Source organism: Perissodus microlepis, chromosome 4, assembly GCF_051167445.1.
Source record: "Perissodus microlepis isolate ML-2025 ecotype Zambia chromosome 4, ASM5116744v1, whole genome shotgun sequence".
In the NCBI taxonomy this organism is placed as follows: Eukaryota; Metazoa; Chordata; class Actinopteri; order Cichliformes; family Cichlidae; genus Perissodus; species Perissodus microlepis.
In genome coordinates, this window is record NC_140464.1 from 8,277,463 (window position 1) to 8,304,894 (window position 27,432).

Here is a 27,432-nt window from a genome sequence, read left to right on the forward strand (position 1 = left end):
ATCATTCACAGACTTGTGAATGACTTGAGTGACTTAGGGAATAAGTAGGGGATTTTTTTAAAACATCCACGTTTTATTTTTTACATTATTTAGCTTTAAGCAGGTAAACAAAGTTATTTTACAAAACCAAAAACTACCAGGGCCTGATGCTAGCAATCAATTGTGTGTTTTAAATTGTAGTTTTCAACATGTCACACCCTTGTCTCCTGTGCAGTGTCTTTATGGTCAAAAAGCTATTTGTAATGTAGTCATATCTGACCAAAGACATGCTTCCAGTATGTCTAATTTTTCTCCAGATTGTCCTTAGTGTACTTCAGTCTGGCTTGAAGATGTCTCTTATGTAGAAATGGGGGGTTTCTTGGTCTGCTGTCCATTCCTGTGGAGAGGTCTAGTGTTTGTCTTCTTTGAGACTACATTTATCAATTTGGCTAAGTCTTGGCAGTTATTCTGGGGTCTTTGAAATTTTTAGTTACTTATTTATTTTGTGTCTTGAACTTATTTTTGTTTTTGGTATGATGCATTCTCAAGCGCCAGTCGGAAATCTTGCTAAAGTTTTTATACTGTATGTAATTTAGAAGATTCTCCTCAGTTTTTCCAGGATTTTATAAGTTCTGAGCATTACAGATTTAAAGCAGGTCAATGCAGAGCAGTGTGCTATAGGTTATTAAAAAGGTCAGTCTTTCAATAGGCAACTTATAACCTAAAAAAATAATTATGTCCTTGTGTGCAAATAGAAATCATTTATGCTTATAAAGAAAACTAGCCCATTTAGAAATAGTACATTGAAAATCCCTTGCTTTGTAAAAGAGCACTTGGGAAGTTTTTGCAAAAAAAGCTTAAAGGCTTATAATTTTGTCCACATCTTTATATAATTATATATTTAAATAGTTTATCTGGAGCTTGTTTGTTTGGATGAGATGCCTACGATTTATGTGTCTAAAATTTCTTCAAACCACTTTGCAACCTTGGTTGGCACAAAGGATTCACCTTTTCACAAAACACATGGGGGAACAAACAAAAACCTAACAGTAAACCTGTATTTAGCACTAACTGAACAATTACCTCTCTACTTAATGATCTCTTCAGATGCACTTAGATTAGCTAAGGGATTATTATACTTGGTATTTTCCAGGAAACTCTAGTCAGGATGTGTCAAGAAAGCAAAGCCAGTTTAAATAGAAATCTAATCTTTAGGAAATCTCAGGATAATTAGACCATAGCCCGGAGAGAAAAGAAACAGGGAAGGAATCTGGAAATATAGAGAGTTAGTAAAAGTAATGCCAAAGCCAATTTGTGGCCAGCTACAGATAATACATGTCTTTTAAACTCTTGTGGGGCAGTGGGATAAAATCATCTACAAGCCACAACAGTACAACTCATAGCTGTCATTACTAGCAGAAGCTGATGTAGATATATTTTTAAAAATCCAGTGTGGTAGTTAATTAGATAGGACAAAATGATTAAACAGGCATACAAAGAAACATAACCTTACCCTTGTTTATTCATAAAATTACATTTTCCTTCCTCCTCCTTCCCCCCCCTCACCTAACGGCAGTGACTGCCGTGCAAGTTCTGTTGTGCTAGTCTTTGATGCCATAACAGGATGATGACAACAGTGTTGAAAAGCAATCCCTCCCTGATGTGCAGAATACAAATAAGGAGAGAGAAAAGAAAAAGGAAGCTGAGGATAACATCTAAATTCACCAAAATGATGAGACAGAACCAGTGCATTTAATACCATAGATCTTCAGAGAAAAATTAAGACATAGAAAAAACAAACAAAAAAGAAAAATCACAACATAATTAAGGTTGACAAAACATCATGTAGAGATTGGGAAGATAATGTTTTGACAAGAACTACTGTTTGATTATAAACTTGAAAAGTCGGATACAAATACAGTCATATGTTTTCAGTACACAATTGTGATTTTGGTCACGAAAACAAATCTTGCTTTATGTATTTGCCATTTTACACAGATGATTCAAAGACATTTCATTAATGCTAAAAATTACACAAGTGACAATGTTATTAAAGTACTATTTACTGTTTATTGTTTAATAACATGGTTGGATGATTGTAAAACCTGAAAGACTAGGCTTTAAAATCATATTGACCAGCTTGTGTCAAAAGGAAACAGAAAAATAATAATAATAAAGATGATTTATTTCAATCTACACAGCTCCATCAAGATGGAATATGTTTCCATTCCTCTTCTCCTGGTAGAAACCTTTTTCCAAAAATCTGACCAGGGACAAGACAGAAAAGTGAAGGATGCTGCATGCACCTCTATTTGAGTTTTAACCGTGTCTCAAGACCACGACGGAAAAACTTCAGAAATTTATGGTGCACGGGAAAGAAAGAGGGCAGAATAGAAAGGGTAGGGCTAGTGAGTCTTCTTATACTCCTTCTGGTTGCATTACTTTTTGTAATCCTTTACACAAATACAGAAACAAAAATGAGTGGCGCTAGTAAGTGCCACTGGTAATGACTGAGCTTTGTTTTTTCCTTCTTCCATGAATGGGATGCGTTTCCCCCCCCAAGATGACATCAAGGGTCCATCATCAATCGAGAGGTCATGGATTGGCATGAAACATGATTCTCTATGAGTAAGTTGATTTCTTGATCTGTTGCTTGGTTCGCCAGTTTAAACCATCAGTGGAGTCTGGCAGTTTACTGGCCAGTGGATTCATTTGCCAAACAGTTAATTGGTGCCGTGTTGCTCATAGGGTGGTTGGTCTGACCGTGGTTTGGTTTGACCAATGGGACGTCGTTTGACAGCTGGCTAATTTCTGGTCAGGTTGATCGAAGCTTTAGATTGGTTGCATCAGCCGATTTATTGTGCTAGTTGCTGCCCCCGCAGCACTGGCCACTTCTGCCCTGTGGTGCAGCTTCCTGCAGGTCCACGCCACCTCTGGCTCGTCCGCCGGCGCCTGCTGCACCCTGAGGCTCATTTTTTGGAAGCTTCTTGGCTGTTTTGTGGTACAAAGTACAAAGACTTAATTCCTGTACTATAATAACATGACAGTAAGCGTCCAACAACCTGCTATTTTCATTAGTAATAAGATTTTCTTTTTAATAACTTGAAAGGAACAAATTCAAACATTATTCCCCTGACATGTAGGGCTATTTTTCCAGATAGAATTTTTCTGGTAATGAAATGAAAATGCGACCTGCAGCGTGAGTTTCTTTTACTGAACTACACCTGCAAAGCATGAAAGGTGCCAGACTGTAGAAGTAGGCACCTGTTTACCCATGAGAGGCTTACACTTGTAACAGGATGTAAATATTAAAAGGCATCTCTTGTCAGTGAGCATTTCATTTAGTTGGTCGATACTAACAAAAGGCCCACACCATGGTTTAGAGGGTTTTTTTTAAGGTCTTTGTACACAAGTGTGTGGGGGGTATCATTTCTAAACGAGACGATGCATTCAAAGGGTTTTTTTTCTACTTTGCCCACAACAAGTCAAATGCCATCTGGTTCAATAATAATAATAATTATTATTTATTAGTTATTATGAGAAGGCATAGATGCTGACATCTCTAGAACTGTGCAACTCTCACAAACAAGTCTAGATTTATAAATAGCACTGTAGGACAGAGGAAAATATCCTAATCTATTTTTGGTGTCAATGTTTCAACAGCAAAAAGCCTTTTTTCCTCTGAACAGTCCAAACACCAAAGTTATCCAATTTAGTGTAATGCAAACTGAAGAAAATCAGCAAATTCACATTTTACAATCTCCAGCAATTAAATTTAACATTTACATGGGAAATGACCATCAGTGGTCTTATGCAGTATGTTTTGATGAGGATTTCTGGCAATCCCCCCCCCCCCTTTTTTTTCCTTGTATGAAATGATTATTTTGGCCGATGGACTGAGCAGTGCATAAAAATGAAGTCTAAAGTTTGCCACCTTGCATTCTTAACATTTATCATCATTTCTTCACATCGTTGTAAGAAAATGATTACTTAATCCAGACTTTAGAATTCCTATCATCAGGATGGTTGCTGATTTATTTTCCACTTCAGTACTTAATAAGCTATTATCCCTCTGTCTAACACTTACCTATAGCCATAAAAATCTCATTGACATTCATTGCAGTCTTAGCTGAGGTTTCCATGAAGAGCAAACTGTTGTCATCTGCATATGCTTGTGCTTCCTAAAAAAAGAAAAATGCAAGCAGTATGAATTCACAGTCGTCTGTTAAATAATTTTAGAAGCTTTCACGAGCTTCAGCAATTGATCTCAGAACTTCCTCATTACCTGGAAATCTACAGCTCTCTTGTTTGCCAGGTCTGCTTTGTTTCCTGCAATTGCAATTACAATATTCGGGCTGGCTTGTCGCTGGAGCTCCTTCACCCAGTTCTTTGCACGTGTGAATGTATCCTTTAAAAAAAAAAAAAAAAAAAAAAAAAAAAAAAGAATGTGCATCATTACATAACGCTATGCTTTTAAAATTTAAATCACTGCTGCAGGTTTTTCATTTTACATTTGACAAAAAAAAATAGAAGGCCAAAGGTCTGATTGCTGTTAAGCAATCATCAACCCAAGCTAGAAGACAAGGGTCAGCAAACAAATGACGTACGACTTTTGACTGTCCACAGTCCTGTCACAGCGCATGTTACTTACTGTGTTGGTGATATCATAGACTACAATGGCAGCCTGGGCTCCTCTGTAGTACATGGGTGCCAAGCTGTGATACCGTTCTTGTCCAGCAGTGTCCCAGATTTCAAACTTAACTGTTGTATCATCCAAACATACTGTCTGTGTGAGGAAGGCAGCTGGAAAGGAAGTAGAAAGAAATTATTCAATATTTGACAAAGAGGGGGTTAAGAGAAAGCAGAAAAGTCATCATCTCTAGGGGTGGACTTTCATATTTAAACTTGGTTTTGTAATCACAATATCATTAAAATAATGAGGGAAATCAGTCATTGAATGAAAAGAAGTTTAAAACTTGCTGATAAATTCAGACTCCAGAGGACATGCCAGCTATGGAGATAAACCTATAACGCAAAAAAACCAAGAAAAAAACAAAAAAAGCTACCAGGTACATACAACATGCTATGGTTTATGAACAGAGGCAAAGCTCCATTTAATTAGCCAACTGTCACAAGACCGAGAAAACTGAGCACTCACATAGCACATACTTTAAAGCTTTGTAATCTTTGACTAGGCATGCTGCTGACCAACCACAAGTTCGGGAAAAAAAATAAAAAATGCTGACTCGTTTCAAGTCTTTTGGCGAGTGTAAGCACTGAGCTTCCTGTCATTACATCCTATAGCCACATTACTCACAAGCAACCTGATACAGGAAACATGGGGAAAGTTGGTTCTACACAAAGCAAAAGGAAAAACGATCAAAAGAAAAGACAGAACGAATGAACCAACTGTTCAGCACTGATTTAACACAGTTTACTTTTGGCTTTCACCTGATACAAAATTGAAATACAAACAACTTTAATTAAAAGTGAGAAACTGCAATAACACATAAATATTGGATCCAGACATGAGCAGAGAGGTGGTGTAATAAATGTTGCAGCAATAATATTGAGATAGGTAGATGAAGAACTGAAGAAGAAGCTTTCCCTCACTTTAACTGAACTCAAACTTAGGTAACTTAGGTAAGAACTTAGGTAAGAATGATTTTTCCATGCCTTTGTATTATACAGAAACATCTTTTTGGTCTTGCTAATCACAACATACTTAACAGTTTTTACAAGTGTAAAGAAACTCCATATAAACCCAACATTGAGAAGCATGTGAATGGCTGCAACCCAGGAAACAAATACAGATACTTTGCACCACCTCCTTACATTATATTTGTCAAAAAACTGTTATCAATTAATTTCATTTTTAAAGTCATTAATCAGTATTCAGTCTCCAATTCATTCTTCAGCTAATCATTTCCTTACTTGCTTACAAATACATGCATTAGTTTGTTTACTTTACTGTATTGAGTATTCAGCACTGGAATTCTAGTAGGAGAGTAAATGTATTAATAACTAAACTCAGTGATTGTTTGTCCAGCTGGACGAATGATTTAGCTCAGGCAGAAGATCCCATAGTGTAGAGAAAAAAAAACAAACATATTTAGCCATCACCTCAAATACATTTTAATATCATCAAATATACATGTGAGGAGTTTGGTGGCTCATTTTAGCTGCAAAGAACTGGTTACACGACTCTTCCTGCATAGACTCTAGTAACGGAAAAGATTAAGACCTGCAGGCAAGCAGTTCTCTGAACTAGCAAGGGCATGTTTTTCTGCTTGAGCACCTAAGTTTAAAACTTTTTAAGAGTCAGAACAAAAAGATATACATTTGTTTATGATTACGTTTTAAATTTTTTGAAGTTATTTGTAAAGTCTACTTTTACACTGTAGATGAACAATTTCAAACACGCATTAAGAGTCTGCTTACCTGTACATACACACAAGACATATATAGCTTTGATGCTACATATGTCTGTAAGTAAAGCAGAAAGTCAAAGAATAATACAATAGACAATTGTGGAAATCAAGCAAGAAAAACAAACAAACAAACAAAAAACCCTCACCTCCGATGGTGCTCTCCTGGTACTCGTGGAACTGGCCTTTGACAAAGCGCAGCACCAGGCTGGACTTGCCCACTGCCGACTCTCCCAACAGCACTAGCTTAAACTGGCAGATCTTGCTGCTTGCTGCGGTGCCGTTGGTCCGTGCCGGTCCACCTCGCCCTGCCATATTGCAGTGTTGAAAATTGGGAAAAAGAAGGAGGAGCCGGGGGAAGAGGGTGTATGGCTGACTTCAGGCTTGGGCTTACTATAGGGGAGCTGATGAAGTTAAGCTGGACGTAGGAAAGTTTAGGTTGGTTGGCAGATTTACTGGAAGAAGAGGAGGCCTCACCAGTGGGAGCTGCAAAACACAACAAATTTAGTTAAGCTCTACTCCAAACAAAACAGATTTCTACTGAAAACAACCACAGTCATTGTGAAACCTGTGAACACCAGTAGCATCAAATCCCCCCAAAACAAAATAACTCCTTGTTCCTGCAGGCAGTTTGACATAAGAAAGATTATTGAAGTAAGCAGTAACACATTTTCTTTAACCCAAAACGATTAAACAATTTAAAATCCAAGTTGTTGACAGCAAAACTCTCATCACATTGGGCCTCGAGATAAAGAGTTTATAACCTAACTTTATTTACTATAAACAAGAGCTGAAGGAGAGCACTTAGTCTCTGATTTTAAATTGTGTCCTCCAACTTGCTCTCACAGGTTAGGTTATTAAACATTTAAATGGCTGAAGCATGCATTACAGGATGAAATTCTTACTTTTGCTTAATTTTTTGGCTTAACTACCAGTTAAAGCAACTTGCCTAATGCACAAATATAAATACAATACAACTCAAAGTGTTCCTGTGATTTCAAAAATACCCACAGCTCAAAGATATAGTCATGCATCATTAATATATTTGTGGCTGTTATCTACATAGAAAAGAAGATAAACTCATTAAACGTTAAGCATTGACCACAAAAGAATGCCAGCAGTGGCTATTGGCCAAATTTTGTTTTGCAAGGACTGTAAGAACAATAAAAAGAAACCTTTGAAAAAACAAACAAATGGGGGTTTGTGGTTAGTTTAATTTGGTACAAAATAAAATCTGTAGCTTATGTGTAAACAGGACACCACCAATTTGTTCCTTTCATTTCGCCTGCTGTTAGTAAGTGAAACCTTGCCTGTGTGTGTGCGTGCGTGCATGTCAGTTGGGTGATACACATGAGGTCAGCCAGCTTCTGCTTGGTCAAAAGACAGGAAACACAACTCAGCTCAAAGCAGGAAGTGAAGATTGCAGAAGACATTTTACTGCTGAGCACATTAAAACCTGGGATAGACTCAGCATGATCACAGGAATAGCTCAACACAGAAGCATGATGAACAATCAAGCCACGTATGAGGACTCTTCCTTAAAGACAGGGGGATAGCTCACGAATGAGGGAAAATCAAGAAACGGCATCATGGCTAATGATTTGGTTGTGCCAGCTCCACCCCCGCCTGTTGCTGAGCTATGCTTAATCTTTAGCATGTGACTGTAGATCATGGCTTTGTCAATGAAATATTAAGAAATGGCATGTTTTATTTGACAGTGAATCACCCAAGCTACAGTCAGTCAACAGACTAACTTGTCTCCAACACATTTCCATTATGTTTTTGGAGGAACTGGTTTAATTTAGCATTTGCAGATATAAGGAGCTATTAAAAAAAAAAAAAAAAAAAAAAAACACCAGTTCCTTTACAGTTTCCTGTTACGCAAACAAAAATGATGGCCATAACACACAGTCATTACATGTGTTATGGTAAAATAAATATTTTCCAATTTCATTAAAGCATTAAAGTCAGTTAACTCTTACATGGGATTACAGCTGTATACATGTACAGTAGATATCTCTAGCAGTACACTAAAGATTACGCTGGGCTCCTTAACTAGTAGATCGGCTCTGTTTCACAGCCTAACAGAGAAAGGAAATCCTTTATAGCACAGCAGAGTTGGAAAAGTCAGTCTGTACTCATAAGATTAACATTCCTCACTAGGCAAATGAGTTGTTTCTTCCTCTTTTTTCGTTCTTTCTTTCTTTTTCTTTTTAAAACAGAAGAATTAAGTTAATTAAGTTAATTCTTCTGTTCTTAGGAATAAGCTACATAGTAATAGATAAACTGTACTGGTACTTTCCCATGATACTGGGAAATTAAGACCTATTCCACCAACATTCCTTAAGTAAATTATTTTCTACTATTTATAGTATTTAATATTTAATACTGAATTTCAACTTTTGACGATGACAAAAGCACTGCATTCGTAAATAAAACACACAAGTTCATCTTCAACCAAGGACCATGACGTAGTTTTTTGGGGGTTTTTTTAAATAAAAAGAGGATATATAAATGGGAAAACAAAGTACTAAAAATCTAATTCTATCCACAAAGCCTAGCTGCTGGATTGATGATTTAGTAATGACTGAGAGCCACAACAGTAACATCAAAGCTGGAAGCAGCTGACAGGCTTGCAATCAGAGACTCTTTGTTACACTGATAGAGACTTTCACACATCTTAAGCAGCATCTGACGGATGCTGTGATGGCATCCTAATGGGTACTGCAAACCTCCACAGGGAAGTGGGTCAGGGAACGAGAGACAGTGGGACATAGGTCAGAGGGGGAGGAGAAAAGGCAGGAAAAAACAACAGACGAGAGGGAGAGGCTGTGAAATATTTATTGTGGCCCCCTGTATGTTCTGCTGCTGGCATAATATCCAAGAACTTAGTAGTGATTGCGGTTTATTGCAATCTAAATTGGAGAATGCATGCACAAATTAAACACGTTTAATCAGTCAAAGAAGCAATGAAAACATTTTTTTAATTGCTTTTGCTCCGTGAACAAAATCTAGGTATCGTTAAACATTAGTTATACTGAAAAATTAAGCAGAAAGATCAGGTTACCAGCTGCTATGATCAGTTTCCAAGTGTTCTTGTGACTGCTAGATTTGAAGATTTTGTATTGTTGTACTAGTGCGTAATCGAGGCTCTTCTTATGCAGAAAACAAGCTGTCACCTAACACCATTTCTCAAAAGACCATATTTGCAGAAGGAAAATAACAGGATTAATTCTCCATTCCTGGTCACACAATTAAAAATGACATTCTGTAATTAATACATTTTTGGTTTGCCTGGACAGTATGATGATTTCCTTAAACTTCAGACTAGATTTTAGAAAAAGAAAATCACTTTCACATTCAATTTATAAACTAGATTAACAACCTGCCACCAAAACACTGAAATTACGAAGACAAGCAGAGACATGTACTTTATTTGAAGGGTGGGGTCATGGAAGAAATGGTATCTGATGATACATGACCATACTTTTGTCTTAGCTCATAATCCCATCTGCTTGTACAGATGGCTGTGTCCAAATTTGCATGTACACATGAGCATATATTAAAGGCCTATCTATTGTCGCCAAAGGTGATAGTTTGTCCTTGGTTGTAGACAAAGATTGAAAAGCAGCACCATTCTTGGAAAATCAAAAGAAACAGGAAATGTTCTGAATCCAAGATAGGTACAAAGAATTGGTTTGGCATTGTGATTTTAGATGGGAATGTGGTGACACAATACAGGAAAAGCAAACAGCACAGTCATCACAAGCATCACTGGACCTCCCCCCCCCATTGTGAAGAATGAGTGAATTAGCATTAGTCAGAGGCCAGATCTTCAGATGCTAAAACTTAGCAATAACAAAAAAGAAAGCTCTCTTCATTTCTAACTGAAATGAAAAATACAATCATGTCTGTATGGATGGTCAGATGGATCCCAAACTGAGACCTTTCATCTCATCAAACTGTTTAAAACAGACTTTGTCCACTTTATGACTTCAAGTGATTTTAAGTGAATTATTGAATAATGGGATTTGATATTTGATCCTTTACACAGATTTACTCAAAAATTGAGTCCAGTTGATTGAGCGACACTTAGTAGATCCAGCTGTCCGTTTAACTACAACAACTTACAACTTTAAAGGCAATGCCAAAACATAGCACCCAAATGTATTGCAAACTAGTGTTCAACTAATTTGCAGTCCTTATTTTAGGGCTGGGTTGTCAAAAAGAGTGGCTGTTTAAGAAGGACAAGGTCCACATGCCATAAACATGAGAGCTCAGGCAAGCAATTGTAAATCACATCTTTATCTCAAAGGCCAAGCTCCGTTACCTGTATTAAACCATAAACATAAGCTGTGAAGATACACAGCATACAAAAAAAAAAAGTATTTGCTGTTAAATGCAAGAAGACACACGTGCAGGCACATAACAACCCCAACGTTGCAATATGCGGATGTTACACACAAAGTCAGCAGTAATGACATTTTAATGATGAGAAGGCACTGCCATAAATACAACTTCAGAGGTAAGCAAGAGACTATGTACGCACATTTACTCTGTCACACAATGTGATGCACAAATGCAGCTGATAATAAAAAGCACCAGATTGTGAAAAGAGATTACAGCTGCCTTGATAGTACATCTAATTTAGAGAACATAAGACGACTATGATGTGCCTCGACTGAGCCTAGACCTCGCACATAAGACCAGTTATTAGACACTTAACCGGTGGCAGGAACGTAACATATTAAGTTAGTTAATCTACAACTAATATTTCAAAGTAAGTGAGAAGTTTTGCTCGGTCGATGCCGGGTTAAGCACAATGATAAGGCAACTTAAACTGTAAAGCTAAGGCTTGCTTCAAAACAATCGATAAAATAACTACCAAACAACAATGCACCTGTATCGGCTAAAACGGTACGTTACATTTAGGTGCGATACGGAACCGATATCATAAACGTAGACGACACAACTGCAACTTGTGAGTTCCACTAAGCACTTGGCTAACAAAATGAACGCTGACTACACAACGTGAAAGAATCAACCTTGTTGCTTACTTAGCAGTAGCACCCATTTGCTAGCCTAAACTGACAAAGAAAACAAAAGCTATGTTCTTGGCAAGGAAACTTGACTTCTGATAGCATTAGCTGTGTTAGCAGCTACGGCCAAAAGTCGAAAGCGTCATTAGACAACTTTCCTTTTCTCGGCCCTGTGTCGTCAGCTGTCTGACGTTTGAGAAACTCCGGGACGTCTTATTGCGTCCACTTGCTGGCATGAAACGATGTCACATTTTTCTAAGCTACCTCAGGGCTCTGCCGTGGCATTATTATTATTTTTTTTCCAATATTTAGAATGTTTGTCCCACAGGGCAGCTCGTAGCTTCCCTCGATCCAGTCTGATAAGGCATTTCGGTTGAGCCCGGACTTTGCTGACATGCTAAGCAGAAAAAAAATAATAATAACAAAATAGATCAAACTACAGTAAACAGTTTGTCGACAAAATAATCCAACACACGTTCAGTATTGCTCTTCACCAACATGACTCTTAATTTCAAGTTGTTTTACTTACATTACTTTTTCTTCCTTCGCTGGTCTCATCGGCAGCAGCTGCCTTCTTCTTCTTCTTCTTGGGCTCCGGCCTTCCCTTCCGGTTAGCAATTTTTCCGGGAACCTCCCACTTTTTGTCAGTGGCTTTCTGACCAATGAGGACAGCGGGTTACGCTAGACCCTCCAGTCTGCAGCACGACATTTTTATCAAGGTTTTATATATCTAGTCATAAATAACATCTAAAATTATCTTAATTTGAATATAATTATAATATAATGATATGGTGTTTATGAAAATTATGTATAATGACAATAAAACTTGTGCTTTTCAAATGGCGTGAAAATTTGTAACAAATTTTGTTTAGCATAATATTTTTAATTATATTTTTAAGCTTGGGATACAATCTGCTTTCATAAAGAGGGATCCTTTTTAATTTTTACTAATATTTTAATGATCCTTGTGATGTCTCCAATGTCGAACAGTAAATTCTGATCTTCATTTTCCTTTGGCTTCTTCATTTAGGGGTCACCACATCATCTGCCGCCATTTAACCCTATCCCTAGAATCCTCCTCTGTCACACTAATCCTCTGCATATCTTTCTTCACTGCATGAGTCTTCTCCTGTGGGCTTCCTGTTCTCCTCCTGCCTGGCACCTCAGTGTTTGTCCAGTATATCCACTATCCTCTTCTACATATGTCCAAAACATCCTTGCCTCTTTAACTTTGTATCCAAGCTGTCCTTCTGATATATTCATTTCTAATTTTGTCCATCCTGGTTACAACCCAATGAATATCTTAGCATCTTCAGTTCTGCCACCCCCAGCTCAACCTCATGCTTTTTTGTAAGTGCCACCATCTCCAAACACTAACATCTTGTAAATGTTTCCTTTCACCTTTGTTGCTATCCTTCTGTCACAAATCACCTGTCACTCATTTCCACCCACTCTAACCTGCCTACTCATTTTTCTTCACCTCTAATGGGCAGTGTTTGTTGCTTTAGATTGTTAAACTCACCAACTTTCACTATCTCATCTCCTTGCATCTTCACGTGTTCAAAATGAAAGATGAATTAATAGTGAAAGAATGGCCTTCTTTGCTTTGACTGATGACACAAAATCTTACATGCCCCTCAGTATATTATTAATTTCAGAATTGTTGCTAAATGCTAAAGAGTCACATGGACATAAATATATCTGCCATGATACTACCAATGAATAAAAATATCAAGGTTTTTCAGCAGTCTGTTGAAAATGTCATTGTTATATGCCAGGTTGATTGGACCAAGATTGGTCAAATATGATTAACATGTTTCAGGAATATGTTACATCATTCTACAGGTCAAAAGCTTGGTTGTGGCTCCAAAAGGCCATATCTCATGAAATGCCAGTCTTGTGTTTGTTGTAGTAACGACATATCACCACTCAGGGGTGCTGCCCATTCACTTGTGGCTTCTAAGCCAACCCTGGAAACATTTTGTGGCTGAATACAGCAGTGACAATTCACGTGATAGAAAAAAATTAAAAATAAATAAAATGAATAACTAGCCAAACAATTTTGCATTGAATGGTTGAGTGAGAGTGTATGGTCTGCAAAATAATATTGCTTCAGCTATGATCTATGCAGACCATGACATAATCTCAATTCACAAACATTATTAATGCCATATAAAAACACAAGAACCATCAGTGGAAAAAAACAGGTTTATTCTGTAGTGGCAGTTGGATTCCAATAGTTGATTGAGAACTTGGCTAAATAACAATTTATTAATTTCAAACTTCACACCAGATTTCTTGGTAAGGTACTCTAAACATTACGTCAGCTTTGTTATTTACTCGCTGATAGCACAACCAGATAGGGATGTCATCAGTGTGGTCTTTCTTTCATATCAAGAATGCTGTCTCCTGTGGAATGAGACTCCATGGTCTCTGTCCTCTCTTTATAAAGTGAAGCTTTACTGTCCATGTTTGGTACTTGCTCCATCAGAGAATTTGCCAGGTCCTGTGTTTGGTGGACAGGACTGGATCCTACCGGATCATTCTGTCTGGAGCCTTCGACAGTACCTCGCTGGTCCTCGTATCCTGTGTATATCAAAGTGTGGGCTCTTGATGGCGTCAAAGAGCTAAAGGCAGTGTGATACTGTGGTTGGGCTGAAGGAGTGGTGGATAAATGTATAGGTGTCTGGGATTTGGTCTGATTATGTAAAGAATCCGAGTTGGTTTGAACACTTAGGGGTGGCTGGGAGTAGCCACAGTTTACTGTAGAACATAAGGAGTGGGTGCTGCTTATCGTGTGGATTTTTGCACTACTAACCACGTGTGAGGCCTGACAACTTAATGGGTAGCCACTGAAGGCAGAACTGATACCCAGGAGCGATGGACCTCCATGGGCATGAGAGGAGGTCATGTAAGGAGAGCCTGGAGATGTTCTGGGTGTTTGGAAAGGGCTAGAGAAGCACTGAAGCCTCTGAGTTGTGTCTCTGTCAGAGCAGACCAGGTGTGAACAGGATGGTATTGTGCTTGACGAGTACAGCAAGGCGGAACTGGCGCACTGGGAGGGTATTCCACTGGAGTGCCATATATTTCTAGCAGGATGGCTAATCATTTCATGAACAGGTGGTAACTCAGTGGAGATATTTAAAGGGACATCCGGTTGCCAGTGGCTAGAAGTTGTCACACTTGGGTTGGGGAGCACCTGAGTGCCACATGAACATGTGGAAGCTGGAGAGTTATTGTGGAGCATTGTCATATGAGAATGCAGAAAATGTATTATGTCATGGAGTTCCTTGGCAAGGTTGGAAACATCTTGGTTTAAGTTGTTTACCTGAAAGAATGAGAAATAATGACTGTTTATTCAAAACTGTTAACTGTTTATTTGTAACTGCTATCATGTTAAGTTGATATGAATTCAAGAATTAACTGATTAGATTTACTTGGTCAAAGGTAAAGGTTACTGTGTCCTCACAAAACACATTTGGGCATATTTCAAGGAGCAGCACTTTTGCCTAATAAGGGAACATACCTCTTTGCTTAGTTTGCTGACGCTCTGTCTCACTTCTTCTGTCTCAAGAAACAGGCTACAGACGTGTAACCGATCTGAAAAAGGATTTTTTTTTTTTTTTTTAAAAAGTGAGAAACTCATCTAATCTGTCCCGACTTTGGGTTATATTTAATGTCTAGTCCTGAATAGAAAGGCTTATATTTACAATTTCTCATTAATCATGCAGTTTTCAGACACTTTACCTGCAACATTAGTCTTTGCCTCGCTCTGTTCCATATTAAACTGAAATGTGTGATCATTATCCTCAATTCCATCCACGACCCTGACAGTAAGACAAATGGGTGTTATATTAATTTAATTATATGCAAACAGATTATTGATATTTGACCAAAGGAGAATGAATAGGTCACCTGGGGCTGAGGTTCAGAGGACTAATACAAGAACTGGATGGCATGAGTTTGGCAGGCCGATGGTTCAAGTCTAGGTCACTGGTAAGACTGGGTAAAGGAGATGGAGAGAGCTCCTCGCTGAAAAAAGGTTGTGGGGAAGGACTACAACCCCTGCTTCCCTGAGCAGGTGATCGGCAGAGCTGCAGTGCGCAGATGTGCCGGAGCTCCCCGCCTAGCAACGTGCTGAGGCAGGGTTGATGGACAGGGCTGCCCATACTCTGTAGTAGAGGCAGTCTCCGGTGCTGAGAGTATTTTACGTGGTCTGTATGTTTTGCATCAGCTCCCTGAATGATATAGGGTAGTTTATGATCCATAAACTGAGGAGAAAAAAGATGGAAAACTCAATGAAGCTGATTGCAAAGATTTGTGCATGCTTTTTGTTTGGGTAATAGATTTGTTTGCTACAAAAATTCTTAGTCTAGTGATTTTGATAGTGTCAGAAATACTTCTCTTGTAGGATAGTTTTAATTAAGCTTAGTGTTTTTCTTGATGACTGGAGTGTAGAAACCATATATAGTACATGCTGTTTGCTCCATTTCTCTCTGTTACCTAGCAGCAACTGGAGCATTATTATCTCAGCTATAAAAAAAGGCATTTTAAGTGTTTTCATATCTACATGACATTTATCAAGAGTTCTAAGTTTTCAAATGCAATGCAAGCCGGACTAATCCCTTAAGCTAAGACAGATTTAACTGATGGCTGTATCAAGCATGTCAAGGCTAAATTAATCATCCTAATGAGGCAGACATACCTGAGACTGCCTGGGTGTCAGCTGAAACCGTGTTACTCCCTAAAGGCATGGAAGTGAAAATGAACAAAGCATTACACTCACACTGTAAACTGAACATGTAAAGTGTTCCATATAGCATAGGTATGTTTGTACACCATATTTTGAATTGTGGTGCATTTGAATGTGTCTCATTCTCAGTTTTATTCCATTGCTTCAAAGTAAATGTCTTACATCAGCTTCACTGCCTTCTCTCAAGTTGTAGGTGAGATTGTGGTGGATGTCCAAGCTGAACCGACTGCTATACTCTGGATAAAGCCCCAGGACCTCCCTCAAAGCCCTGACACTGATGTACTGCAAGTCGCAGTATGTCAGTGCCTTCACATCTGCATTGGTCTTGATCACCTTGTCATGCTCTGGTAGGTCAGCCCCTATGAGGTCGCCTTTGCCTGTAGGGATTGTCACATAAACGTAGTATGTGTAATATGTCAATACACAGCTAATATGTAGAGAAATCTGTATGAGATTAACATTAAAACACTGGGTGCACACTGACCCAGGATCGCTAGGACCATGCCATCTTTCAGAACCTCCAGGGAACCGGAGCACACAAAGTAATTAGCTTGTAGGGCATCTCCTTGGCGGATAAGATATTCCCCTGGTGCACAGAAGGAAGTTTTGATGTGGAGGGAGAGGGAGCGCAGACACCCTCTGCTGGCTCGCTCAAACACAGGCAGCTGCAGTATGTCTTTGTTCAGATGCATGGTAATGTCAGCTCGCAGTTCATCTGGGAAGTCATGTAACAGCTAAGAGCGAGGACACGATAAAAATAAGAACCGCTATTTAATAGTTAACCACCGTTCGGTACTTAAATGCATATAGAGCTTTGCAAGACACAAATTACCCTCTTTTTTAAGTACTTGTAATTATCAGCTCATTGTTCACCCAGATATTCTTCTCACAGAAACAAAACTCTACTGCCTTCTTGTCTTGCTACATTTCGGCTTGATAAAACTGGAATATTGCAGTACTGCATTTACGTGTTTCCTGCAAAGTCTGTCCCTCCTCTTGTAGTCAAAAATCACCAGGTACTCTCCTTTTAAAATACTTCAATCTTTTTGTTTTAGACAATTACTTAGAGATATTTGACTATGCAATAGTGCTAATAAGAAGCCTACACATATGATATGGTTAACCACTCCTAAATTAAACAAATAAAAAAAGGGCAGACTGTGTTTTTAAAGACATGATAATGCTGCCAGCATGTTCTCAGAAACCAGTGGCTCTCTCTGTTACCTTCAACACTGAATTAATTATCTGAGGATACTGATGGTTGGGGGTGTTAATGAGTGCTCTCTCTATTTCAGCTCCAACCCTTGTAATTACAGGAACTTCTCCTAGATAGGCTCTGGCAGTATACTGAAATTCTATTTGCAAAAAAGGACTATCTACTTAAAGAACTGGAATAAGACTCCAGAGAATCTGAGGTGCCCCATATTTTAAGAATGGCATTTCTGAGTGTAGAATAACCAATATCCAAAAAGAATAGACATATTCTTCAGCTACATATTAAAAATGATGCATTCTGCCAGAAAAATAACTTATTATGTCCAAGAAAATATTTTTCATAAACACAAAGAGCCAGGAGAACACGGCTAAAGTGTGATTCTTTACCCACCTCATTGGTGTTGATTCCATTGTTGACAGACCAGGTGGCCTGAAAGTACTCCAACATCCTTTGCTTGAGCTGTTGAGGTAGCCGATGCACACGGATGAAGTCCTTGAGATCCTTCATGCGGGTGTGGTAGAGGGAGCGACGTGAGTACATGCGCTGGATGATGGCAGTCACGTTGCCAAAGACTACTGCATGCATCAGGGCTGGAGGTGACAGAGACAGAAATATGGGGACATTCTTGAAACATTTTTCATATAGTTGGGAATTTCCTGCCATGTCCTTTAAACTCACCTCCCATCAGCATAATACAGATGGAGAAGATTTTCTCTGCTTCTGTATTGGCGCACACATTCCCAAAACCAACACTTGTAAGGCTGCTGAGGGTGAAATAGAGAGAAGCAATGTAGGCGCTAGGCAAGGATGGACCACCCACGGTGCTGTTGATGTACGGCGTCTCCAGACGTTTTCCCAGCTCCTGAAGCCAACCTGGTGGAAGAGGTGAGAAGGTTGTTACGTAGGTCTATCTGAGTGATTAAATTAATGATAGAATAATGTTTTATTTTTTTGTTATTCTTTTTTAATGGATGAACTTTTCTGCTGTCGTAGGTGATATAATACATGATATAATATAGAATGACATAATGTGTTACTGGTGATATAATGCAATCATTTCTTGACCTACACTTCCTCTGAGGAAACAAGCTAGGGGATGAAATGATGCTGAAGCATTCAAGCATTAGCAGAGATGTGCAGCACTGACACGGCGATGTTGCCAAAAAAAGACACCTAATTTGTCTCAGTAAAGCAAACGAGTGAGGGAGAATATTATATTTTTAACTGTGTGGGACTATTCAAACAAAACTGCAGTGTCCTCACCTATGTCCCAGGTTACTGGGTCACCGCTTTCTATCTCCTTGCGTCCAATGATATACCAGACACAAGCCATCCAATGAGCAAGCAGTGCAAACACAGACATGAGCAGGGTCAGGACTACAGCGCTGTACTGAGAATATCGATCCAGTTTTTGTAACAGCCGTAGCAAGCGCAGCAGACGGACTGTTTTCAACAGGTGCACCAATGATGTCTGGAAAAGGAGTGGAAAAGTACAACATCAAAGATGCAGATTAGTTTATTTAGTAGTTTTGCCGTTCAAGGATCTGTATGAGTGTGTTTAACTTGTGACACATCCCCACTTCTCTGTTAGTACCATCAAATACTATCAAAGTTAGAACAGCGTAATAGCTGGAGAGTTTGCAGTGGACGTCAAACAAAACAAAAATACAGTTAGGGAGATGACTTTGTGCGTCAGCTGAGGTTGCCTTTGGCAAACTAAGACTAATCCATGAGAAGTACTAGTGTCGAAGCAAGCAGACTAACAAGAATGTTCAGTGAAGGGCATGAATGTAGAAGGATAATCATCTCCACTCTCTTCTCTGGGGGAAATAGCACTATAGCATTACTCACTATAGGCTTAAAGTTAGTCCATTTAAAGACACTGGAAAGTATAAAACAAAGGTCATTTTAGATTTTCACTTATCTGGAATAAAAGTCTTACCACTGTAATGTTGAAAGCATAGAGAAGGTCAAAGGGGAGTGCTGCAATCAGATCTACAAAGAACCAGGTAGTGCAATAATGGAGGCAGATGGATCGGGTGTCGTACACCACCTGACCTGACTGACTCACAAAGGTGGTACGGAAATTCAGGAGAATATCTGAAAGGGAACAGTAAAGTTAAAAACAAAAGAGAAAGATGGCAAACCAGAACAAAGAAAACAAGATTTCACTAGAGTCATAGCCGGGGCAGTTAATATATAAAATAATATACATTACAACAATATAGCTCAAGAAGACAGTGGGATATTAGGATACAAAGCCTTATTTCAGCAAATAATTAAATCATAGTTATAGTGCTAGTTAAAGTTGCACAGATTCTATGAGTAAGGGGCGGGGGTTGCAGCCCAACAATGTTAAACAAAGAAACATATCAAGCTGCATGTTGCAAGGACAAATAGAATTTGCAGCATAAGAAGCACAAAGCAGTTAATGCAAGGTTTCCCTGGCAATAAACCCAACTCTCTTTTGTACACTGAAAAGGCGACTGTTTGTTTAATTTCAGTAAGACTGAACTGAGGATGAGTTTAAATGAAAGAAAAAAAGGAAAAACGTGTTACCAGGTGAGCTAATTTTGTGATGGTGTCTGTCCCCAGACAAACTTGTTGAGACACAGGAAGTCAGCGAGCCTCGTGGCACATGTGCTATCGCACTTTCTTTGTAGGAAAAATGGGACGACGTGAGAGAAATCTAATTATGATTTCTAACCTAGGGCAACAAAGACAGCCTGAGTGGGTGAGAAAAAGTAGGAGGTAGTCGTGTGTTAGCCATTGCCAGGGAAACTACTGCAGCTGCACTGGGGAATATGTTTCTTCATTTAAACTTAACATTGTTGTCTCTTCATAATGTAAGTAACATGTAGAAGAGACTAGTAGCTTGCAGAGTAGAACCTCTTAGAAAAACATTTTCATTTGTTTAAGGTTTTGAGTATTTCAATTTTACCTAAAAAAAAAAAATTAAAGGTTATACTACTGCATCCTTATTTTTTCAATAAATTCAAATATATTATACCAAGAATGAAGAGCATCTCTACAGCAATGTCACTGCCTATGGTACTGCGGCTGACAAGTGGCCGATGGTCACCGCCCTCATCATGGCTGACAAAGCAGACGTTGTAAGGCACTGTGACTGCGACATAGAAAGTTGCCAGAAGGATTAACCAGTCCCACAGAGCCTTGAACATGCTGTAGTGCAGCAGGATAAAGCGGGACCTCTTCACAGCTGCCACCTTGTACTCGGGCAGGGACGGTTTCTGGAACACACTCTGAAAAGATAACAAGTCATTCAGCTTTAGACTTCAAATCAGCACTGCTTTGATATCCTTGCTTGGTGGCATAGTGATGACACAGATGGAGAGAGTAAGCTAATTTTACAAGCCTGCAAATCTCAAGTGCCCGGGCTGTGTTTGCAAGTACTTTAATTCTTGAAGGGCACTAAAAGTATGACACATCATCATCATCACAGCTGTTTGAATAGGGCCAACTGCCCCTATCTGGTACACAAAGTACATACCTTGGCACTAAATGCAAAACTCACCTGACTCAGGGTTACCTGATTATTAGCATATAAAGGACCGCTTTGTTGTTGAGTGTAAATGTTTAGCTAGTAAAAGTGCAAAACGGTGCTTTCGTTTTATGTATTTATTTCTAAGCCAGTGGTTTGCTCTCACATTAGGCAACTTCTTCTTGTTCCTCTTGGTGAACAGCCTGTTCAAGTGGTGTAGAATGGTCCTCCCCCTCTCTCTACTTTGAAAAAAGTGTGATTGTCCACTTTTTCTTCTCTGGTCAGCAGTCTCTAACATTCCTGTAAGGAAAATAATACGCACTAAATAAAATTGTGTGTAAATTATGCCAAAAAATGCACATTAAATGACACAAAAAATAAGTGCTTTTGTTAAAAACTAAAGAAACGCAAGCAGCCAGGCCTCACCGTCTCTTTGAGTACAGCGATGTTTTTTTCCATGTGATTCGCTGACATCTTTGAAGGATAACAGGAACAGCACAACCTCACCTTTCTCATTTTTAATTGGTACAATATCCAGGAGGCACCAGAATGGATTTCCTGGGAGTATTAAAAATGTTATTACAAAGACATTACCTCATCAGACAATTAATTCACCAAAATGATGATTAGATCTCTAATACTGATGAAATAACAATTTTTTTTGTTGCCAAGCTCAAGTCATTCTCGTTTGTGACCGTGAGTGTCTGTGATTCTCACCATTTTTCCTATAAAAACAGACTTCTCCTTGGTACTCCTGCTGGCCTTCCAGGGCTTTGTCTAACTGTTGAATCACATTTTCACTGGTCTCAGCCCCGTGAAGGAAACGACACGTACAGGTTTTCTGCATCACCTCTGTTCGAACAAAGCCGGTTAACTCACAAAAGCCATCGGAGCAGTAGACAATGGGGTATCCACAGCTCCCCTGAGTATTTCCCAGGAGGAAGTTACAGTCTGTGAGGAAAATAAAAAGATCAAAAATCAGGTAAAGTTATTGTGAGACCTGGAGAAACAGACATGGCGAACCGAACAGTAGGAAGTGAATAGATGTATCCAAAGTATATAGCTGCAGTTCTGAAAGAAAACATTGAAATGTGTCAAGTATAATGTTTTTTAACATAATTTTTAAAATACAAGTTCTCTTGAAGCACAAAAAGTAACTTTTCCTATCTGAGTCATTCTTTGTATTTTCAGCTCAGAACCCTGAAGTTGGCAGTTATCTAGTGTACATCAAAGAGAGCTTTGAAGTTTGCTGCTGGTGAGCATTAAGTCCAAGAATATATGCAGAGTGCCAGCTGGTCCCAGGACCTCAGTGAGGCTCTGGTTCTAAATCATTTTCAATCATTAGACATTGCACTGATGAATATTTTTCCAAAATGTTTTGTCCTGTTAACCAAAAATTTCAGTTACTTTTCCACCAAACTATGCGGAATTGGTGGAGTTCATTTAAACTGATTGATTTTCTGGCATGGACCCGGCACAATTTATGAGCAAAGTTTAGGTTAGGGTTTTTGGGAATGCTATCCAGAAGCTTAATGTTAGCCTACTTTATCAATTCCAAAACCAATTTTGTGTGCAAACATCTTTTCAAACCTCTAATTGTTGATTTGAGGTGAAGTTAAAGTCCTCCTTTTTTATTTTTCCATTCACTTCACAATGAGTCAGGGTGGCTGTAGCTCAAGAGAGCGGGTCAACTACTGGTTGGAAGGTTGGTGGTTTAATCCCTTGCTGCTCCAGTCTGTATGCTAAATATACTTGGGAAAGATACTAACCCAAGTCGAAGGTGTGTGAATGAGGGATGCTGTATAAAGTGCTTTGAGTCTTGACAGACTGTACATTACATCTTTACTCCACCAACAATAGCTCTTATCATTGTTGCCAAATAATTAATAATTAAATAACAGTGTAAGAATAGCTTTTCTTTGTGTATCACCTGTCAAAAAGGTGGAAAATAGAATAGCTTACCCAACTTGCCCAGTTCCTTAAGTTACAAACTGATATATAGAAATAAACTGTTTGGGGTGATGCAGTTTAGACTCTATTGTAAAGGGACGCAACAACCAGATGTCTTCATCATTCAATGACTAATGGAAGTGTGCTTTCAGTTGTCCAACCCATCAATATTTAGACAAATAGACTGAGTACACTGACATGTCATCTTTTATTTGTTCATTCAAACACACTTTGATGCAAGCAAATTTAATTCCCCCAAAGTTCTTTGTTTGCTTATGTAGCAAAGCACTCCAATGATGATATAGCTGCAAGGACAACACCAAGCACCTGTACTGCGGCCAGATATAATGAGGCCGATGCTTTGTGTTCTCTCTACAGCTCGGAAAGTAAACAGAGACTGATAATAGCAGTTTATTCAGATGCATGCTGTCATACAGTATTGTATTTTAAATGATTTTTCAACCACAAAATAATTGCCAGCATCACTAAAGGGTGCTAACAAAGTGTTGCCTCCAGAAGAACACATGTGCAATTAGTGAAGGTTTTTTTTATTTTATTTTATTTTTTCACCTGAAGTGTGTGCACTTAATCTCATAAGAAGCTAAATTAAGATCTTCCTGCGCTTATGTTGCCATGGCAATTTGTGCAGGAAAAAAATGGTAATGTTGCAACAGTAACCTCACTCTGATTTGTACAAAACACATTTAATAGATTTGACTAAGTCCACTTGCTCAAAGGGGACCTGCTACGATAATCTCCTGCACCACATTTGTATTTTTGGACATTATTGGACTAGCTGTGCATGATTTACAGTTGAAATAACCTTAATTTATCTTATACTGGTGCAAGCCCGCAGTCTTAAAGCTACTCTGACTTTCTTTTGACTAGCCACCCCTCACAAACAAAAGGTTTGAATAGCAATTGGGTCAACATGCCATGACCATGGTTAACACTGACACTCATCAAACCTCAAAATGATGTGAATCACTGCAAAAACATTGTTAAAATGCAAGCATTTGTTGATTCAGATGCATTTAGTATTGCTAACTATCCACATCAGAACGTGGGGAGGAGACAACTGCAATTTCAGCACAAAAACAAACACGTTTGATAGACTCCTTTTGCTTCTACAGGCTACAGTGCACATATATCTAATGAATATTATTCTGAAAGCTTTAAAATTGTCAATTAAGATCAGTACCCTGTATAAGTTGTGAGTGACTAGATGAAAAAGTAAACTTTTCCTGCTTTCACAGGTTGACTGAACCACACCTCAAATTATATTTGATTGGCTCTCTGTCTCTTGCATATGCAGTAATTCATCTAAATTAATCTCTCTGCTCTCATGTCAGGATCATACTGCCTATATTCAGTCACCCTCACAGTATGTGATCCAACACTTTCAAATCAATCAACATATATTTTTCAACTATTCCTGGATTCCTGCGGCGTTATGCTGAAGCCATCTCTTGTCAGTTGATCCTTTTACATCCTACTCAGTGACTTGATCAGTCCACCGACGCACGACTCACATACAGAGGCACTGTGGCTGCCAGATAATGAAAACATGTTTGCTGCCCAGATATGTGTAAATGCAATTCTATATCTGCTTTCTGCGGATGTGAAGGTGAGGGCAAAAAACCTCAGAGAACAGATGGAGAATTTTCAATGGCGAGAGAAACGCAACGTCTGACCTGTGCACCACTTTTCTTGTTTTCTGAAAAAATATATATATATTGTTGATGTATTTCTTTTTTTTTTTCACTAAATCTGATGTAGAGTAAAACTGACATGCTTGGTTACTTGATGTAAGATGTAACTTTCCATGCCTGGTATTGTTCATATGTGTTTGAGTGGGTGTAACCAGGTGGATCTGTTCCATATGCCAAGGTAATAAGGTTTTTCTTTCTGTATATTAAGTGTTATAGTGTGAGAATGTTGTTTCATTTCTTTGCTTCTGAGGCAGAACAAGCAGGAAGAAAAGCCACTTATTACCCAGAAACAAGAAGAAAAAAAGTACAATATTCTATGTGCTGTAGAGTGAGACTGTTAATCTGCCTCTTCATCTCATGCTAGGTTACATAAGACTGGAAAAATAACTGTGCTTTCTTAGTAATCCAAGCACATGTAAATATTAGCTTTACATTGCATTAGTTTCGCATAATGAGCAAAAATCAAATCATGTCAAGCGCTTGGTGCATAAGCTACATTTTCATTTGAAACTTTAATGGCTGTAATTAAATGCTAAAAAGTAATATGTTTTATTAGAGCTGGTATTTAATCAGGATTAATTATTCAGCAAAGTCTAGTGTTTAAATACAGTAGTGTTTTCACAGTTATTAGCATCATTCTGTAACTGCCGCACATAGTTATTTAATTAACGACACCGTGCTAAGCCGGTCTTATAATAAACAATAGATTTTTCAGTAACTTTTTAAAAAGCTCATATTTTTTTTTTTCCTTCTCTTTTGGTAGATTTCAAACTGAAAGAAAGATGCCAGACTTTAGCTCTAAAACTTTAATGTTGTTCATGAATAATTTGATTTGCCTTTTTTTTTGTTTGCTGTTGAGAAAGACCTTGACATTATTCTCAACAGGGAAATATTCTAACAAGCAACACATCATCTCAACAAGTGGCTCTTCAGCTCCAACATATTAAATGGGATCTCACTATTGTTAGACATATTGATTGACAGGAGTGTTTATCAGCGCTTGTCACAGTCCTAAATTGGGTTACAGAAATGCCAATGGCAAAAATCCTAAACGCAAGCTGGGAAAGCTTCATCTTTAAAATTGATTGACCTTTTGCAGCCAACATGTTTCATATATAAATGTATTATATGCTATTTCTTAAAATATAAGTAATACACATTTTAAGAAGAACACATACTGTTCAAAATCTGCGGGCACTAGCAGTTTGACTTGTCTAACAATATCAGTCGCAGATTCCGAATACTTGGTCTGCAGGTTAATCGATGTACTATTCATGTATATTCATCAGAAATGTAATTATCAGCATTTTTTTTAAAAAAAAATCTGTATTAATGCAAAGTGATCCCCTCTCCCCAAAATACTTACGAGTTCCATCAAAGTGGTTGGCAATGGTGTCCAAGAAGGTATTTTGTGGAGCAAGGAGGCCCTTCATTACAGGCATCTTTCACCAGAAAAAAAAGGTTGCAGAGTCCTAGTTTCAATTAGTTTGCCACCATTCCCTATAGAAGACCCGAATAAGACTTTCAACACCGCTTCTTGAGTTTTCTTGTAACTCTTCAGTGGAGTGGAAGTTTTATATATTCTATATTGAGTGGATAAAACTACTGAAATGTATCACAGAGTTTTCCATTTCTTCTTTGAAGGAAAATTCAGAGGTTTTCCGTGCTAAAGCTCTAAAGCTTTTCTCAGCCTGAGTCAGAAGTTTTCAGGTTCAGTTGTGCATCGCTCTGTGCTCAGCACTGCTCCAGTATCACAGCAAAGTCTCAGCTGCTCCTCAGTCAGTGTAACTCCACTCTCCATGAATCTTGCCACTGAGTCCCCAACCTCTCTCGCTCCCTCCCTCCCCGTCTCTCTCGCTCCCTCTCTCTCATAGAAAAAAGCTTGAACCATCCCCCGTTCTATCCACTGAATTTATGAAATATCTCTTGCCTTCACTTTCTTTCTCACATAAAACCTTGCCTTCTCCCCAGAGAAGTTATTAGAAATAACTTTCCTTTTTCTTCCATCTCTTGCTTTCTCACGCTCTCACCTCTATCTTGTGAAACTCCACAATGGGAGGCAGAATAGGATTTTCTGTTGCTTAGACTTCTCACTTAAATTACCAATCATTTTTCTGAGGTACAGCTGGATCCCACGTTAATAACACAACACAGAAAGGGAGGTGTGTGTGCACGTTTTGTTTGCTGTGGAAGAAAGCAACTGATTATCTTCTTTGGCATCTCTGGAAAGATTCTGTGTTTTTATCAGCCCTTCTTTTGACACATGAGGGTAGAGGTCAAGTTGAATAAAGCACAGCATCAAGCGATTCCCGTTTTTGCTCAGTGTAATAACAGTCAATTTGCTGCTAGGCTTTTTGTTGATGTGCTTGAAGAATCTAACAGGCTGCTGTCTGTATCACCACCTCTATTTCACATTTTCTTTACTCCCCATGCATCAACAAACACCCACGCAGATAGTTGCTGTAGAAGATGCAGTAAAAACCTATACACACAAACTGACCTCGAAATAGCAGATTTCACTGGTTCTTTATGTTTCATCATCACTTATTAGCATTTCCTCTCGACTCCATATGGTTGCATAAAGCTGTTGTGCACACAAATCCACTATATTAGTTACGCATATAAATTCATACCCATGAAAATTTCTATTTTTAATCACAAACAGTTTTGTTTTTGTTTGTTTTAATCAGAGGTACTTTCTGTTGGACAGATTTGAGATTTCTATGCATCTGTGTCAGTTTGGCAGATATAAAAAAATTCTTTAAAAAGCCACCAGCCGGACTGAGTTTGAGCCAGGTGCCTGGCAATGATTGCGAGCATTACAGGGAGGCATGTGTCTGTTCCAACATTTCA

At 38.5% G+C, this 27,432-nt stretch overlaps 2 protein-coding genes across 2 annotated transcripts; both read right to left on the bottom strand.

Annotated features, from left to right (window-relative positions):
- Positions 1-1,483: 1,483 nt before the first annotated feature.
- rab5c (RAB5C, member RAS oncogene family) lies at positions 1,484-12,084 on the bottom strand. Its single transcript, XM_084925420.1, has 6 exons — positions 11,976-12,084; positions 6,557-6,893; positions 4,631-4,782; positions 4,265-4,387; positions 4,067-4,160; positions 1,484-2,970 (listed from the first exon to the last, which is right to left on the bottom strand). Exons 2-6 carry the CDS (start codon positions 6,720-6,722, stop codon positions 2,843-2,845), a joined length of 663 nt encoding a protein of 220 aa, XP_084781546.1. The 5' UTR covers positions 6,723-6,893; positions 11,976-12,084; the 3' UTR covers positions 1,484-2,842.
- A 1,552-nt stretch (positions 12,085-13,636) lies between these two features.
- kcnh4a (potassium voltage-gated channel, subfamily H (eag-related), member 4a) lies at positions 13,637-26,372 on the bottom strand. Its single transcript, XM_084925422.1, has 16 exons — positions 25,946-26,372; positions 21,635-21,868; positions 21,344-21,475; positions 21,084-21,217; positions 20,426-20,678; positions 19,358-19,515; positions 18,679-18,886; positions 18,094-18,288; positions 17,806-18,005; positions 16,684-16,933; positions 16,362-16,576; positions 16,152-16,190; positions 15,362-15,717; positions 15,194-15,273; positions 14,973-15,046; positions 13,637-14,774 (listed from the first exon to the last, which is right to left on the bottom strand). Exons 1-16 carry the CDS (start codon positions 26,019-26,021, stop codon positions 13,818-13,820), a joined length of 3,561 nt encoding a protein of 1,186 aa, XP_084781548.1. The 5' UTR covers positions 26,022-26,372; the 3' UTR covers positions 13,637-13,817.
- Between the last annotated feature and the right edge of the window lie 1,060 nt (positions 26,373-27,432).